This window comes from Maylandia zebra, linkage group LG15 (genome assembly GCF_041146795.1).
Source record: "Maylandia zebra isolate NMK-2024a linkage group LG15, Mzebra_GT3a, whole genome shotgun sequence".
Classification (NCBI taxonomy): Eukaryota; Metazoa; Chordata; class Actinopteri; order Cichliformes; family Cichlidae; genus Maylandia; species Maylandia zebra.
In genome coordinates this window covers 9,456,355-9,470,439 of record NC_135181.1, presented here as the reverse complement: position 1 = coordinate 9,470,439, position 14,085 = coordinate 9,456,355, and the positions used below count along the sequence as shown (strand labels likewise).

Sequence of the window (14,085 nt, the reverse complement as noted above, 5' to 3'; positions counted from 1 at the left end):
TCAAAGCCATCAAAACAGGGAAAATGCTGAGATTCACCAGAGCATTATGGACAACAGCAAAGAGCAAAAACAAAGTCAAAAAATGCCTTTTTGTTTTGTCACAAATATCTCACATTCTCCCCCAAAGTCGTTTTCAAAAGTTCTTCTGATAAACTTGAGTCTTGTGCATTAAAGTATGCATAGAGCACTGTGGGTAAGCGGCTGAGAGAAACCAGAGACCTGGGTGTCTGCCTGAAAATACTCTGACAATAGCTATAGAAAAACTCTGCTCTTTTTGGGATCATACAAAAAAACCCAAACTCCCTCATTTAAGTTAATTTTGGGTTTGGATTGCTTACATATCGCTCCCGACATCAAGTTATAGATGAAGGCGTTTCAGCTGGAGTTTGGAGAGACTTTAGTTTGGAGATGGATTCAAGTAGACACAAAAATACATATATTTCTGTGACTAAAGTATCAAAAGCAGCAAAGACAGAGAATCTTGGTTATTAATGGACAAACAAAAAAATCTTCACCACAGTTAAAAGAGTTAAACAATAACTGCGATTCAGGGATACTTGGCATTCCTAACAAGCCAAAGAGTAAATGGAAGTCAGAGTTATTACATAAAGAGTATGAGCCATGTTTTTCTGAGAAGACATCTGGCTGTAAAAAATAAAACAGACAGTAAGTGGATTCACATCATAATTATGTTTTCACTATAATCTGCATATTTACCCAATAATGCTTCCCTGCAAAGTCAACCAATAAATGTGTATATGATACACCTGAGCTTACTCTTAATGCCAAATATTTACCAAGTTTGGCAATTGTATGAAATTATTCTTGCTATGCAAACTGGTGGACAAAATAAACACGGCGAAATGCCATGTTTGGGTACGGGGCCTCCAGTGTCTGACTGAGCTTCGACTTAAAATAGGTCTGAGAAATGTGAATATGCTCTATGAAAAGAGATAAAACAAGCTGGGTGAGGGGTGGAGGTGGGGGGATGTAAATATATAATAACTTACAGGCTTCCAAGGCCTTCAGACATCAGCACAAAAACAAAAAAAAAATTCTGTGTGGATGGCGGTTTGCAGAGGGCATGGGAAAATCTGCGCTGACAGCGAGGAAACTTTGGTTCTTTTCAACAGTAATGTAATCACGTTGCCTGAAAGTGACGTTTCAAAAGGATCTATGTAATCTGAGTGCAACCTTGGACAACAACCGCTGCCCTGTTTTGTGCTGGTCTTTGTGGGAAGACTCCAACATCAGACAACAGAGCAAAACAAACACATACAAAAATACCCAACAGTGAATTATCACTTGTTATCTTTATGGATTTTTTTATGTGTAAACTTTGTGACCTCTATTTATTGCCATTGTTAAAGCTGCTACCACAACTTTCCTCCGGGGCTGTTTAGAGGGAAAGACAACACCAAACGTTTGTATCTGGACAATAAACACCACACAGTATTACATCCTTTTCAAGTGTAAGGCTCTTTGAGCAATTTGTTGGGGAAACAAAATTGGCAACTGCAAGTGGTACAACTTGCCACTAGGGGGCATACGACAGCAGACAATCAGAAGACGCACCAACTGAGATTTCAACACGGTTATAATTTACAGCGACGTACGACTATAAAGACACACGCGAACTCACACTCACACAAACGGGGACCACAAGACCAGACCTGAACACCACTTCAAATACCTTCGTAAACAAACAAATGTGGGCTGGAGCTTAAATTGTCCCTGCTGTTTGATGGGCCTGCCCGTGAAACTTGCTTATTATGTCAGAGTTGATGACTGGAGCGTTGCATTCACTGCCCGCTTACGTTTTGGGCGCTCCCGGGGACCCTCCTCCATCAAAACGTCAGAAACGACCGCTATAAAGCTCATGTGAGGCCATACCGACCGCTCAGAGTCGCATATACCTCGTTAACGGGACAACCTGCGGTCTGCCTCCTCTGAGACAATAAGGCGGCTCCACATTTAAGTGATACAGACTTAGAGGAGAAGTGTGCCAGGCTACCGGATAAATCTGCTGGAGTGAGTACAAGTATGCAAAAGACCAGATTGCTTGTTTCTACGGATCAGTTTCATATATGTGGGAGAGCGTCTTTTTCGGGACTTTGAATTGAGTTGTGTCTAATGGGCGAACACAAAATTGGATTTCCGCAGGCGAAGGGGACAAGAAAACGAAACAAGCGAGGAGTTTTTAAGCATTAGTTTCCAAGGGAAGTTTAGAGAAGCACAAGAAGAACCATAGGTCACAGGACTGTGATTTTGACGGATAGTTGACACGGACCCTGGTAGTCCTCCACACATTTCAACCATCGAGCGAACAAATGCAGAGAGAAAGATGCATTTGGGCAAGGCTTTACTGTTTGTCATCCTCCTCAACTGCGCAACTTTGAGCTCATCCCTGTCAACTTGTGCCACTGTGGATATTGACCATGTGAAAAGGAAGAGGGTCGAGGCGATACGGGGTCAAATTTTGAGCAAACTTCGGCTGACTAGTCCTCCACAATCCCTTGGACCGAGTAAAATCCCCTATCAAATCCAAGCGTTGTATAACAGCACCAAGGAGCTACTGGAGGAGTTGGGGAGGGATCGGCAGCAGAGTTGCGGTCAAGACAACACAGAGACAGAGTACTATGCCAAAGAGATATACAAATTCAACATGGACAACGGACCGCCGGAGAACAGTAAGTATCGCACTTTTTCAGACAGCCAAGCTGTCTTTCTCCAACTTGTGCCAGCCACCAACGTGTCCATAGTGCGTAATTACGCATCAAACGAAGAGTGTACGCCTAAACCCAGCGGCACAAGACTCAAAACAGCAATTATGTAATTCCGTTTCATTGACAGTTTTAGATTGATAAAATTTCTAGCTGGCAAAAGACTCTCTCAATTTTATGATATTATTTTTATTATAATATATATATTTTTATATTCCACGTTTAACTCCATTCAAGCCGTCCTCTCTTTTACAAACTAAATCCTCTTTTTTAGTGTTTGTGCTGGTAACTGGTTAGTGTCACATAATCATCGCAAACATAGAAAAAACAAATTCCCCTTTGGCAGATTAATGTTTAATTGTATAAAACTCTTCTCTGAATTTTTGTAAAACTAAAAGGCGAACAGAAAGCAGTGCCCTTGTGAATGATGTGCTTTATTTCTTTTGTGCTCGCCAACCTGTTTTATGTCTGAACCTGTGTTCCAGGAAGGCCACTCTCCTCCCACTCCTGACTCCGCTCTTATTCGCTTTGTTTTTTTCCCCTCTCTATGGTTCATGTCTCCCATCCCAGATGTTCCCATTTCCTTTCCAGTCAGGTTCAAATGAGAGGGACATCTGCACAGGCAGATGGGGATGCCTATAGAAGAAGGAGTTGGAAAAGTTATCAGAAATGAGCAGGAAAAGCTAGACAGCAGGACCTCCCCATTAGCTGGGATAGAAGGACTCTTTTCTGGTTTAGAGTTTCTCTGCATGGGAGGAGTTGGCTCTTCTGTAGCCCTCATGCTGGTGCCACCCACTTGCCTATTGAGATGGCAGTGACCCCACTGGCCGTCTTGGCTAGTTAATTATGCTCGCGGGTGGCCCACGAGAATGAGATCACATACAGGACAGCTCAGGTTTAACTTTACTAAACCGTGTGTGAGGCTGAGCCCTAAACCCAATTAAGTCTAAAGACTATGCCAGCATCTCATATTGCCAGCAGGTATAGGTAATAAGTCATTACTTGGCTTAAAATGAGTTTAAATTTATATGTGAAATATTTGTTAAAATAACACATAAAGACTGCTTAGGCTCACATTATTTCCTCTACATGTGTTAAACCCATATTTGACTTTCTCCTCTATAGAATAAAAAGCTACGAACTGTAATTGGAAAACCTGTGCTGGAGGGACATGTGTCAGCACTTGAAGGAAATTCAAGTGGCATGTGGTCCGACTGAGTCTGGATTACCGAAAAAGCAGAATAGGATAACTGCTGTGCGTGTGCGAGAGGCGAAGCGGGCCTCATGGTCTAGAGCAAAGCCAAGACCATTGCATCACAGTCCCTTTGAAATCAACAGGTGTTTCTCAAAAGACCTACTTTCCCTCAGCAATGTTCTGTTTCAAATCTCACAAAATGGTTTTTGACAAAAACACCAGGAAATAGGCGCCTTGAGATGGTGGACTCGTAGCTGGATTTGAGAGCCACGGATGGTCTCGAGGTACGACAATGTGACGACAAAGATTTATATACGGTGTCCTGTTCACTGGTGTTTAAACAGAATAACACACGCCGATTGATGACAAAATCTTAAATACAAGAGTTGTATGTGTATGCCAGTGTTTTTTTTAATATGTCCAGTGTGATCTCATACTTGGAAATATGCATTCTGTCAATGCCCAGTATATCCACTTGTATTCATTCAGCCCCTAAACTGAGAGTGGGTAATGTGATTTTCATATGATGGAGAAGGAAAGATGATGAACTTTCAGATTGGTTGAGGTCCACTTTTGAATTTTGCAGGAAAGGAAAAAAAAAAGCAACGCAAACATCTTTTAGATTAAAACAACATTTAAAGCAATGTATTCTCCATGTTTATCCAGTTTACTTCTTCATACAAGACATACAAAACTCAAAACATAAGTTTTACCTCAATGGGAGCAAATGGGTAAGGTCCCCTCTGTTTTAACCCAGTTCATCAACAACTCAAGCAAATTTAAAACATGTCTTCTCCTGCAGAAAAATGCAGGGTTTTTTATGTATTTACTCAAAATCTATGTAACAGATGGAGACAAATCCCCATCTTCTTTAAGGTATGATGATGTGTCAAACTCTCCAACAAATCTTTCAAAATAAAAACAAATTACATCAGCTTTCATTGCCCTCGACACATACAGACGAAGCACTTTTTGATCTGCCACGCCTATCACCAGGATACCTTTTACAAAGCACCCCTAATCTCTTTTGTGTAATGATAAAGCTACAGTTAAAGTTAGATTAGATTCAGGTGCAGATAAGACTTGGGAAGGTTTTACTGAGAGACTGTTTTGTGTAATGTTGGGTAGAAACACTGTGACCCCTCTTAAAGTGACTCGAACACTTTGTAGCTCTTAGTGAAGCTTTGTTGTTGTGGTTACACCATTAGCTGCCCACTGACTGGTTTGTCCCACAATCTGCAGTCCATAGACAAGAAATAAAAACTCACTTTTGTGGCTAAGACTCCATGAATTTGATCCATCGTATTTAACAGTTTTACAGATGTCTCTTTTGATAATGGCGGTCTACGGGGAAAAAACGTTTTCTGGACCACAGGGACTGTTTTCAATTCAAATGCAAATGGGTACTTGGAAAGCATAGCAGCAAGACTGAGCAGTGGTGCAGTATCCGGCCCTGTTAATGCATTCATTAACTATACTCCCAAACCTCTACCGTGTCAGTTGTTTTTTCTTTTCAACGTCACATGACTTGTTTGTATCCAATTACGCTCTAGAGGTCTGTGTTATTTACCCTTGATTACACTTTAGAATGTACTGTCATTCATTAAAGGTGGCCACAGATTTTATTATCATTCCACAATAGGCACATGCTTGTGAATGACATCATGTATTACCACACGCCAAGAATACTGCATCTAGCTGCCAACATTAGATCCTATTATTTTTTGAGAATGAAATGACGTGTGACTAGCTGTTAGCTCGCGCCATCCTTTTTTTTGGGGTGGAATTCATAGCAGTGATGTCACGTTTCTCACGTAACCTACAGCGAGGAAGTGGGAATGTAAGTTTTACAAAATATCAAACCACTCCTTTAAGACAGTAGACTGTCAGTGATTACAAGCCACAGCGCCAATGGTGCTCCCTGCATGAGGCATAAGAGTGCTTGGAGGCTGACTTTGTGGAATGAAAATTTGAGTCTGGGCCAGTGACATCACGCGCTTTATCTCATTTACATACATTAGCTTTTTGATGGGGTTCAGAGGTAATAGGTTGACCTGTCAGTCTTGTGGCAGCCTTCTGCTTCATTTACACCTGCCACGGCCTCGAGTTGGTTCACAGAGCAGCCTTAAGGTCATTCAAATTACTGTGTTGAGAGTGTGGACAACAAGCATCGGAAAGATTTCCTTTTATAGCATGGTACTTATACAGAGTCTGGCATGTCTCAAGGACTGAGGTTGGGCTGTGGAGAAGTCATCATGGTCAGAAAGGGTTCAGGTCCAAAAAGTTGTCAGTGGGACTGAGGATAGGAAGGTTTTTGATACCAGATAGGTGAGGTCATACTTATCTAAATAATGCTATTTCAGTGACGACATTTTCATTTCCACCAAATATAGACAAAATGTGTTAGAGAAACACTGACAAGTTCTGATTAAGGTGTGCAGCAACACTAGTCGTTCACTGTGATAAACGTAGTGCCAGACACCACAGAACCACTATGGCCAAGATCGGATTTGAACTGTGTATCTTTATCTATACAAGGTCCATCTGTCTTATCTATCTACGGACATAAAATGCTTCTAAGCATGCTCCCTCACAAAACATTTGTTTTATTCTATTTGTTCCAGACGATCTGTCTTACTGCCCAAAAGGCATTACTTCTAAGGTTTTCCGTTTTAACATCTCCGCCATGGAGAGGAACGCCACCAACCTGTTCAGAGCAGAGTTTCGAGCGCTGAGAGTTCCAAACTCGACTGCCAAGAGGAATGAACAGCGGATTGAGCTCTACCAGGTGCGTAAAGGTACCGTTTCCTTGTCCTTCTACCTAGATAAAAGGCAGACCGCAAATACTTTTTCTGGATGTAATCTTTGTATACAAGGAAAAACAAACAAAAGAAAAATACCACTACAATTCTGAACTGTTGAGAAACCGGTCTTGAAATAGCTAGTCAGTTCTATTGTTATTTCAGGCTCCAACTAACAAAAAATAGACAATTATAACTCGATTGCAGTTAGGCTCTAGGTAACAAATAGATGAACAACTGAAAGGTTCAGCAGGCCTGCAAGATCTTTGCAGAACCGGGACAGTTAGCCACAGACAGTGTTATCGAAGAACAAGTAGTAGACATCTACAAATGTCTATAATGATCTTAATTATAGTTATGTGTAGATCTCTAGTACTGAATATTGTAGTTAATGTCCTTAATGCAATATTCTGTTATAAGGATCTAAGATAGGGGTGTCAAACATATGGCCTGGGGACCAGAGTTGGCCCAGAAAAGACTCCAATTCGGTCCACTCTTTGTTTTTGGAAACTGTGAAAAAGTTTTAACTGTAGCTTCTTAACTTTTACAACTTTTCCTGCTGATAAGGACCTCCCCAATGCTACACCAAAGTAACCGATACACAATTAAATGACAGAAAAATATACTATTAACATAGTACCCAGAGTTGGTATTAATCTTGGCAGTTAAAAGCATCATAGCAATCTGGTGTGTGTGCAGGTGCTTAGATACACATGGTTGGCATGTTGGTATTTACATGTATGCTGTGTTCTGTGGTTGGTTTTGTAAGATTTTGGTGTAAATAAATGATTTTGTTTAAAATCTGCCTTTTTATTTTCATAAAAATAGATCTGCCCAACCCACTGACCGAAAAACACCTGCAACATGGATTCAGATTAAACTTCATTGTCACACCACAGATTAACAAGTAAAAAGTGTGTGAAAAACCTATGGAAAAAAAGCTCTAGATTAGAAGGTCACAAGAAAAAAAAAAGAATAATTTAGATGTGTGCAAAATACAAAAAAAGAATGTCTGTCAATAAAATTAATAATAAATAAATAAACAGGTCATAACTTGTTCAGTGACTTAATAGCGGTTAGAAAAAAGCTCTTTTGCATCCTGCTCTGGTGACAGAGGAGGTATTTATAGCATGTTCTAGCCAAATAGCCAAATTCCACAGAAAAACCAGGGACCTGTAGCAACCTTGCCAAAAGTTAAGTAAATAATAACAGAAATAGTCAAATGTAAATTTATAGATCTTGTGCACATTCCCACATGTCTTTAGTTATAAAGAAACAAATACAAGCCAACAAAAATGGAAAGACAAGGTTTAGTCTGATTTTATCAAATGCAATAATACAGTCTCCTGGAACACTGCGAAAAGCAGCATTAATGGGGAATTTAACTAAAAGTAACTGACAGCTGTTATAATAGCAGAGTTGGCCTTTTGTTGATTAAAAATACATCTTTTGTTTAAGATATAGCACCATTAAATTTTAGCATATTGAGTCTGGCTGATGTAAGAAATGCATATTTTGTCATTTTTGTCTTTTGCCACTTCAAACCTTCTTCATCATTTGAACAGTTATGACATGATATGACTTATTATGCAAAGGTGGGAATTTGCATTTAGCTTAAAAACACCCCTTGCCTGCAGTCCGTCTACGTGCACACACGTATTTTGATAAATGTAGCTTTTCTATAGCTTTTAGCCTTTTCCAACACATAAATGGCATTTTACTGTCATTTTACGGTCACTGAAATTGGAGCTTTTGAAAAACCCCTTCCAGGGTGAAGATTTAAATCTAGGCAGGGAAATGAATGAGGAAAGTCAGATGTGTGAGTGTCAGATTTGTGTGTGCATTCATAGTTTCTGTATTCATAGTTTATTAATATATTGAATGCACTCTTTCCTCCACATGATTCACTATTATTGAACAATCAGAACAAGAACAACTAAAACAGTTAAGAAAAAAGGCTTCAGACCAACTATTTATTTTTGCTTCACAGATCGTGAGGCGAAATGAACACATTAGAAAGCAGCGCTTCATTGGAGCCAAGAATGTGCTGACCAAAGGTACCGCAGAATGGATTTCCTTTGATGTGACCGAAACAGTGCGGGAGTGGCTGATGAAGAGAGGTGAGCCTGAGATCTCCATATTTCCTCATTTCATAATAACTCAGAATTGTTATCATTAGGAATAATAAAGGATTACCATTAAGGTTAATGAAAGCTTGCCTTTTTTTAATTGCAGGATCTAATATGGGTTTGGAAATTAGTGTCCACTGTCCATGCCACACCTTCAGCCCAAATGGCGACATCATTGACAAGGAAAGTGAGGTCCTGGAGGTCAAGTTTAAAGGTGAGCTACAGTGAGATTTTGTCACATCAGTTTTTATATATACCCCCCCCCCCCACACACAAACAAACAAACAAACAAACAAACAAACAAACAAACAAACAAACAAAAAAACAAAAAAACAGTATATAGGATGGACATAGCTACTAGGGGTTTGTGCAAGTCATGTTTTATGCTCTGTGTGAGTTCTTACCATCCCTGCAATACATTTACATGGCAACATTTCATTGAATTCAATACACCTTTATTTATACAGCGCCAAATCACCAATAGTTGCCTCAAGGCAAAGACCCAACAATAGCACAAAGGAAACACAGAAAACCCCCTAAATTATATAACCCCTGATTAGCAAACGCTTTGGCGACAGTGGGAAGGAAAAACTCCCTTCTAACAGGAAGAAAGAAAGAAAATGTAATCTTCGTAATAACCAAATCACATCTTTATTGTGATAAATAATCAAAGGTTATTTACATAGAAATAATTTTTAAGCATAGATGCTTCAATTTGATGAATTGCAATACAGTACAAGTGCTCTTATATTATGGTGAATAATATTTAAGGTCTTTCTCAGATAAAAAAGGATGGATTTTTTCCACAGTTGTTAATAGTTGTGCACTTGGATCATGTTTATAATCAAGGTATTGATGAAGAGGAGGAGCACAGTCGCTTGGATCTGGATCACTTGAAGAGGAAAATGGAACAGAATCTCCCTCATCTCATCCTCATGATGATCCCGCCCCACCGCCTGGACACTCAGTCAACACGCCGACGCAAGAGAGCGCTGGACACAAACTACTGTTTCTCGTAAGGGGATTCACGCCAGTTTTAGCTAGTCCTTGAGAAATCTATTCTTAGTGCTGTCAAGTTTTAATGGTACTTTCATGTGCAGGAGCTTAAATATTTGATACAACAATTAAATATTAAGAGAACCTAAATGTTCCACTGAAAACATTTCTTGAGACTGACTATGTTTTTGTTGTTCCTCCTCATCACAGAAACACGGAGGAGAGCTGCTGTGTTCGCCGGCTGCACATTGATTTCCGCCGTGATTTGGACTGGAAGTGGATCCACGAGCCCAGTGGTTACGATGCCAACTACTGCTCTGGGCCATGCCCTTACCTGAGGAGCTCAGACACAACGCACAGCTCGGTAAGTGGGATTATGCTGAGGGAGTTTTGCACAGTAGAATTTACAGCAGCAGAAACAAAAATACCTTTAAGTACATCGTAGATTGCAGAAAAAAAAGCATCATAAATGTCAATGTTTTATATGTATATTCACTACAACTATACATGGTATTTTAAATTACAGTGTAAAAAACAAAATATAAAAAACTTGTCCATTTGATCACAAATCAATATATCTGATAAATATATCTGAAAGCTATCTTTCACAGTCAGAGTATAGGTATTGCATTGATTAAAATAAAAATGCCTTGGGCTGTAACTCTTCTAGCAGAAACTCTAGCCACTTTGCCACTGAATCTCCAGGCAGCTGTTTTGTGTTAACAAGACTGAGCCCTGTATTTAAACATGGGGAAAGAGCTATATTCTTTATTTGATATGTAAACTGAATGAATCCCCACCTGCTGGGGCATCCAGTCAAAAGAAAGTTGACTTTAGGGGAAAGGAAAAGAGCTACAGCTATGTTAGCCAGAAATTGGTTCCTTTCATGATTTTTTATGGTGGGGTTTTTTTTGTGTGTGTGTGTGTGTGTGTATCATGAACCTCATCTGTGCACTTGCATCAGTAGTAAACAAGGTATGCTTTATACACTCACGGGCTACTTCATTAGCTATACCTTGCTATTATCAGGTTGCACGCAGTTCTGATTCAACAAGGAGCTGGAAACCTTCCTCTGACATTTTGGTGGATATTGACATGACAGCATCACGCAGTTGCTGCAGATTTATCGCCTGCACATCCATGATGTGGATCTCCCATTCCACCACATCCCAAAGTTGGTTTATTGGATTAAGACCCGGTGACTGTGGAAGCCATTAGAGTACAGTGACCTTATTGTCATGTTGAGAGATACCTTGGTTGTAACAAGTGGTTTATTTGAATTGCTGCTGCCTTCCTATCAGCTCAAAGCAGTCTGGCCATTCTCCACTGATGTCTGATATAAACACAGTGTTTTTGCTTTTTTGCGTTGTTCATGTATAAAACATGGACGTACCTTGTGGGTCGGAAAACTCCATCAATGCAGAAGTGTCTTAAACGTGCATTCTATCTGAACGTCACCAGATGGCAATAGTTGTGGTTGCAAAAAGACTTCTGGCCCTATAGATGTCTATGGGAAAACAGCTTTCTGTCGTGACTTCCATAGTCACTTTTCTGCTAAGCTTGTAGGTCACTCTGCAGTCACTCTTTTTTCATATTGTTATTGTTTTTTGCCAGTGTACATCGTACCATGTTTCATGCACCATATGCATGCTATGAAACCACAAAGACATTGGCTTACGAGTTGACGAGTTGTCAGTCACAAGTTGTTAGGCGGTAAGCGTTTGGTTTCGCAGTCAGACCTGCCCAGCCTCGTCATGTCCAGTTTTTGCAACCAAGGTGGCGACATGGGAAGCCCTCGTCACGAGGCTTCAGAACAGGACTTCACAAACCACTGGGTGATGTCACTGTAGCTATGTTCATCTTTCATACTGATATTTGCCCAGAGTTGGTTATTTTCTCTTTTTCCCTTTTTCGGACTATTGTTTTAAAATTGTCCTAGAAATGGTTTGGTGGGAAAATCCCTGCCGGCCAGCACATTCTGAAATACTCAGACTAGCCTGTCTGGCACCAACAAACATGCCACGTTCACTGTTACTTAAATCACCCTTTTTCCCCCATTCTGATGCTCAGTTTGAACTTGAACAGGAGGTCATCGTCACCATGTTTACATGACTAAATGCACTGAGTTGCCGCCATGTGTTAGGCTGATTAGATATTGGCGTCAATGAGCAGTTGAACAGGTGTACCTAATGAAGTGGCTAGTGAGTGTATATTTCTCCAGTTTGGCTGTGAAAAACCAGATGTTTGGCTCTCTGGTAGAGGGGCAGAGGCTCTTTGCTGTTACTACTTTCTCTCATGGATTTCTGCGCAGAAGTCTTTGTGTGCCATGTCTCTGCCATGTAATATCACATAGGAAGAGACAGCAGAGATACACGGTACACAAAACAAATGTGAATTTTATAATTATTTAATTTCTATGTCCTATTCAATAGCTGCTGAGCCTCTACAACACTCTGAATCCAGAGGCATCCGCCTCCCCCTGCTGTGTCCCCCAAGACCTGGAACCCCTCACTATACTCTACTACTCTGGACGGACACCTAAAGTGGAGCAACTCTCCAACATGATTGTCAAGTCTTGCAAGTGTAGCTGAGAGGACATGAATGTGAGGCAGTGTGGCAGGATTTTACTCGGTACAGACCAAACCCATGCATGACTTTTGGACTTTTAGCTGTGACAAATACTTAAACTGTGGCCTCATGGCTTAGATTTGAAGACCACTCAGGAGGTGGCACATTTTTAACGATGCAGATTTTCTCAAAAAACAAAAAACCCCAAAACAAACAAACTTGATATTTTGATACTAATTTTTATTGTTTCCCTCAATTGGTTCTGGTTGACAAGTAAAGTAGTTTAATTTGAATCTAACTAAAAAAATAGTCCCAAATAAGACTTGAGCTTAAAATATTTCCCCCTATATTTGTGAGGATGGACAACATACTTTAGAGGCTAGATTGACAAGGGCACCTATTTGTGACAAAATGAAAGAAATTAAAATAAAAACAACAAAAAAACTAACTATAGCTGCTTCATTGATAATTACTCAAAGAGGGCTACGTTGTAGTATTTTTGTGTAACTCTTTCTTGAATCTAGCCTTGATTTTACATTGTTAGTCGTCACAAATATAGACAGGTCTCTTCTTTCAGGCCCAATTTTCCCTTAAACTTGCCTTAAATTCCCTTCACTTCAAACAGTGGGCATTATCTTCAAACACAAAAGGAGAAAGGACAGACTTGCTGCTGTATCCAAAGCCATAGCTGTGGTCAGGGAAAAGGAGAGCTGAGAGAGAATGCCTGCTGGATTTGCAATGGAAAGTCAATGAACAAAGAAGGTTGAGCCAAGCTTTTCTTTTTTTGGCCAGCCAGCAGCAATGGTCTCGTTTTTATTTTTTTTTCTCGGTGAATCTATTAAAACGAATGGAAGAAGAAGAAGAAGAGGGGACCTGTATGGAAGGGAAGAACTGTGATGGAAACTAGCCACGAGCACACTGCCATTCACTGGAAGTTTTCATCTTTAACAGGTTCACATTATTTTTGGGACATCAAAGAATATACTGGAAAAGAACACGTGTTATGCAACAGGTTTTTATGAGACTTCTTTTACATTAATAGCAGATTTAGTCTGTTATGCAACTTGTCGTATAGTGATTGTTTCACTAACTGGGAAGAAGATTGACGTGTAACAGTTTTATATTAAACTGTGGGTACTGTTACATTTCCTTTGTGATTTAGAAAGAATATGCAACATTATTGTCCATATAGGAGTTTAACCTGTTATGTGGAATCCCCTTATTTGTCTGACTAAAGGCCATTTTTTTAGTGCAGCTGTTTTCTTCTATTTCTTTTGTCTCCTGTCAACTCACCTGTCACCCTTCACTCCAGCCCGCTGACAAGGAATTTACATGTGCAGTCTGGGCTTCCCAAAACATTGCAGTCTTTCATTCCCTTTTGCTCTGTCTCTGTTTGTTTTGGTGCTCTCTTACAGTGTGAAGTCCTAATGGAACAGAAATGAAGAGGGAGTGGAGGAAAAGTTATAACATGACAGTGGCCTGATGTACAGTTAGACCTCATTTTCTCCAACTCATTTCTGAATCCCTGTACTGTTTGACATTTGCCCAATCGCAGTCATCTAGCTTTTAGGTGACATTTACATCATGTTGTTGTTTTTTTGTTTGGTTTTTTTGGCAGTCATGTTGTTTGATAAAATGATTGTTATTAAAAAGACATCATGCAAAAGTCTATG

At 40.0% G+C, this 14,085-nt stretch overlaps 1 protein-coding gene across 1 annotated transcript; it reads left to right on the top strand.

The window, feature by feature from the left end:
• The first annotated feature begins 1,685 nt into the window (after positions 1-1,685).
• LOC101467951 (transforming growth factor beta-3 proprotein) lies at positions 1,686-14,081 on the top strand. Its single transcript, XM_004541874.4, has 7 exons — positions 1,686-2,690; positions 6,543-6,706; positions 8,710-8,839; positions 8,955-9,062; positions 9,698-9,863; positions 10,055-10,208; positions 12,277-14,081. The coding sequence occupies exons 1-7, from the start codon at positions 2,345-2,347 to the stop codon at positions 12,433-12,435; spliced, it is 1,227 nt and encodes a 408-aa protein (XP_004541931.1). The 5' UTR covers positions 1,686-2,344; the 3' UTR covers positions 12,436-14,081.
• Positions 14,082-14,085: the final 4 nt, after the last annotated feature.

What these genes read in the sequence shown, in the direction of transcription:
- LOC101467951 (XM_004541874.4), top strand. Translation starts at nt 2,345, where the DNA reads ATGCATTTGGGCAAGGCTTTACTGTTTGTCATCCTCCTCAACTGCGCA. An exon ending in CAACGGACCGCCGGAGAACA is followed by an intron (nt 2,691 to 6,542) that starts GTAAGTATCGCA and finishes TATTTGTTCCAG; the next exon opens with ACGATCTGTCTTACTGCCCA. An exon ending in CCTGGAGGTCAAGTTTAAAG is followed by an intron (nt 9,063 to 9,697) that starts GTGAGCTACAGT and finishes TTTATAATCAAG; the next exon opens with GTATTGATGAAGAGGAGGAG.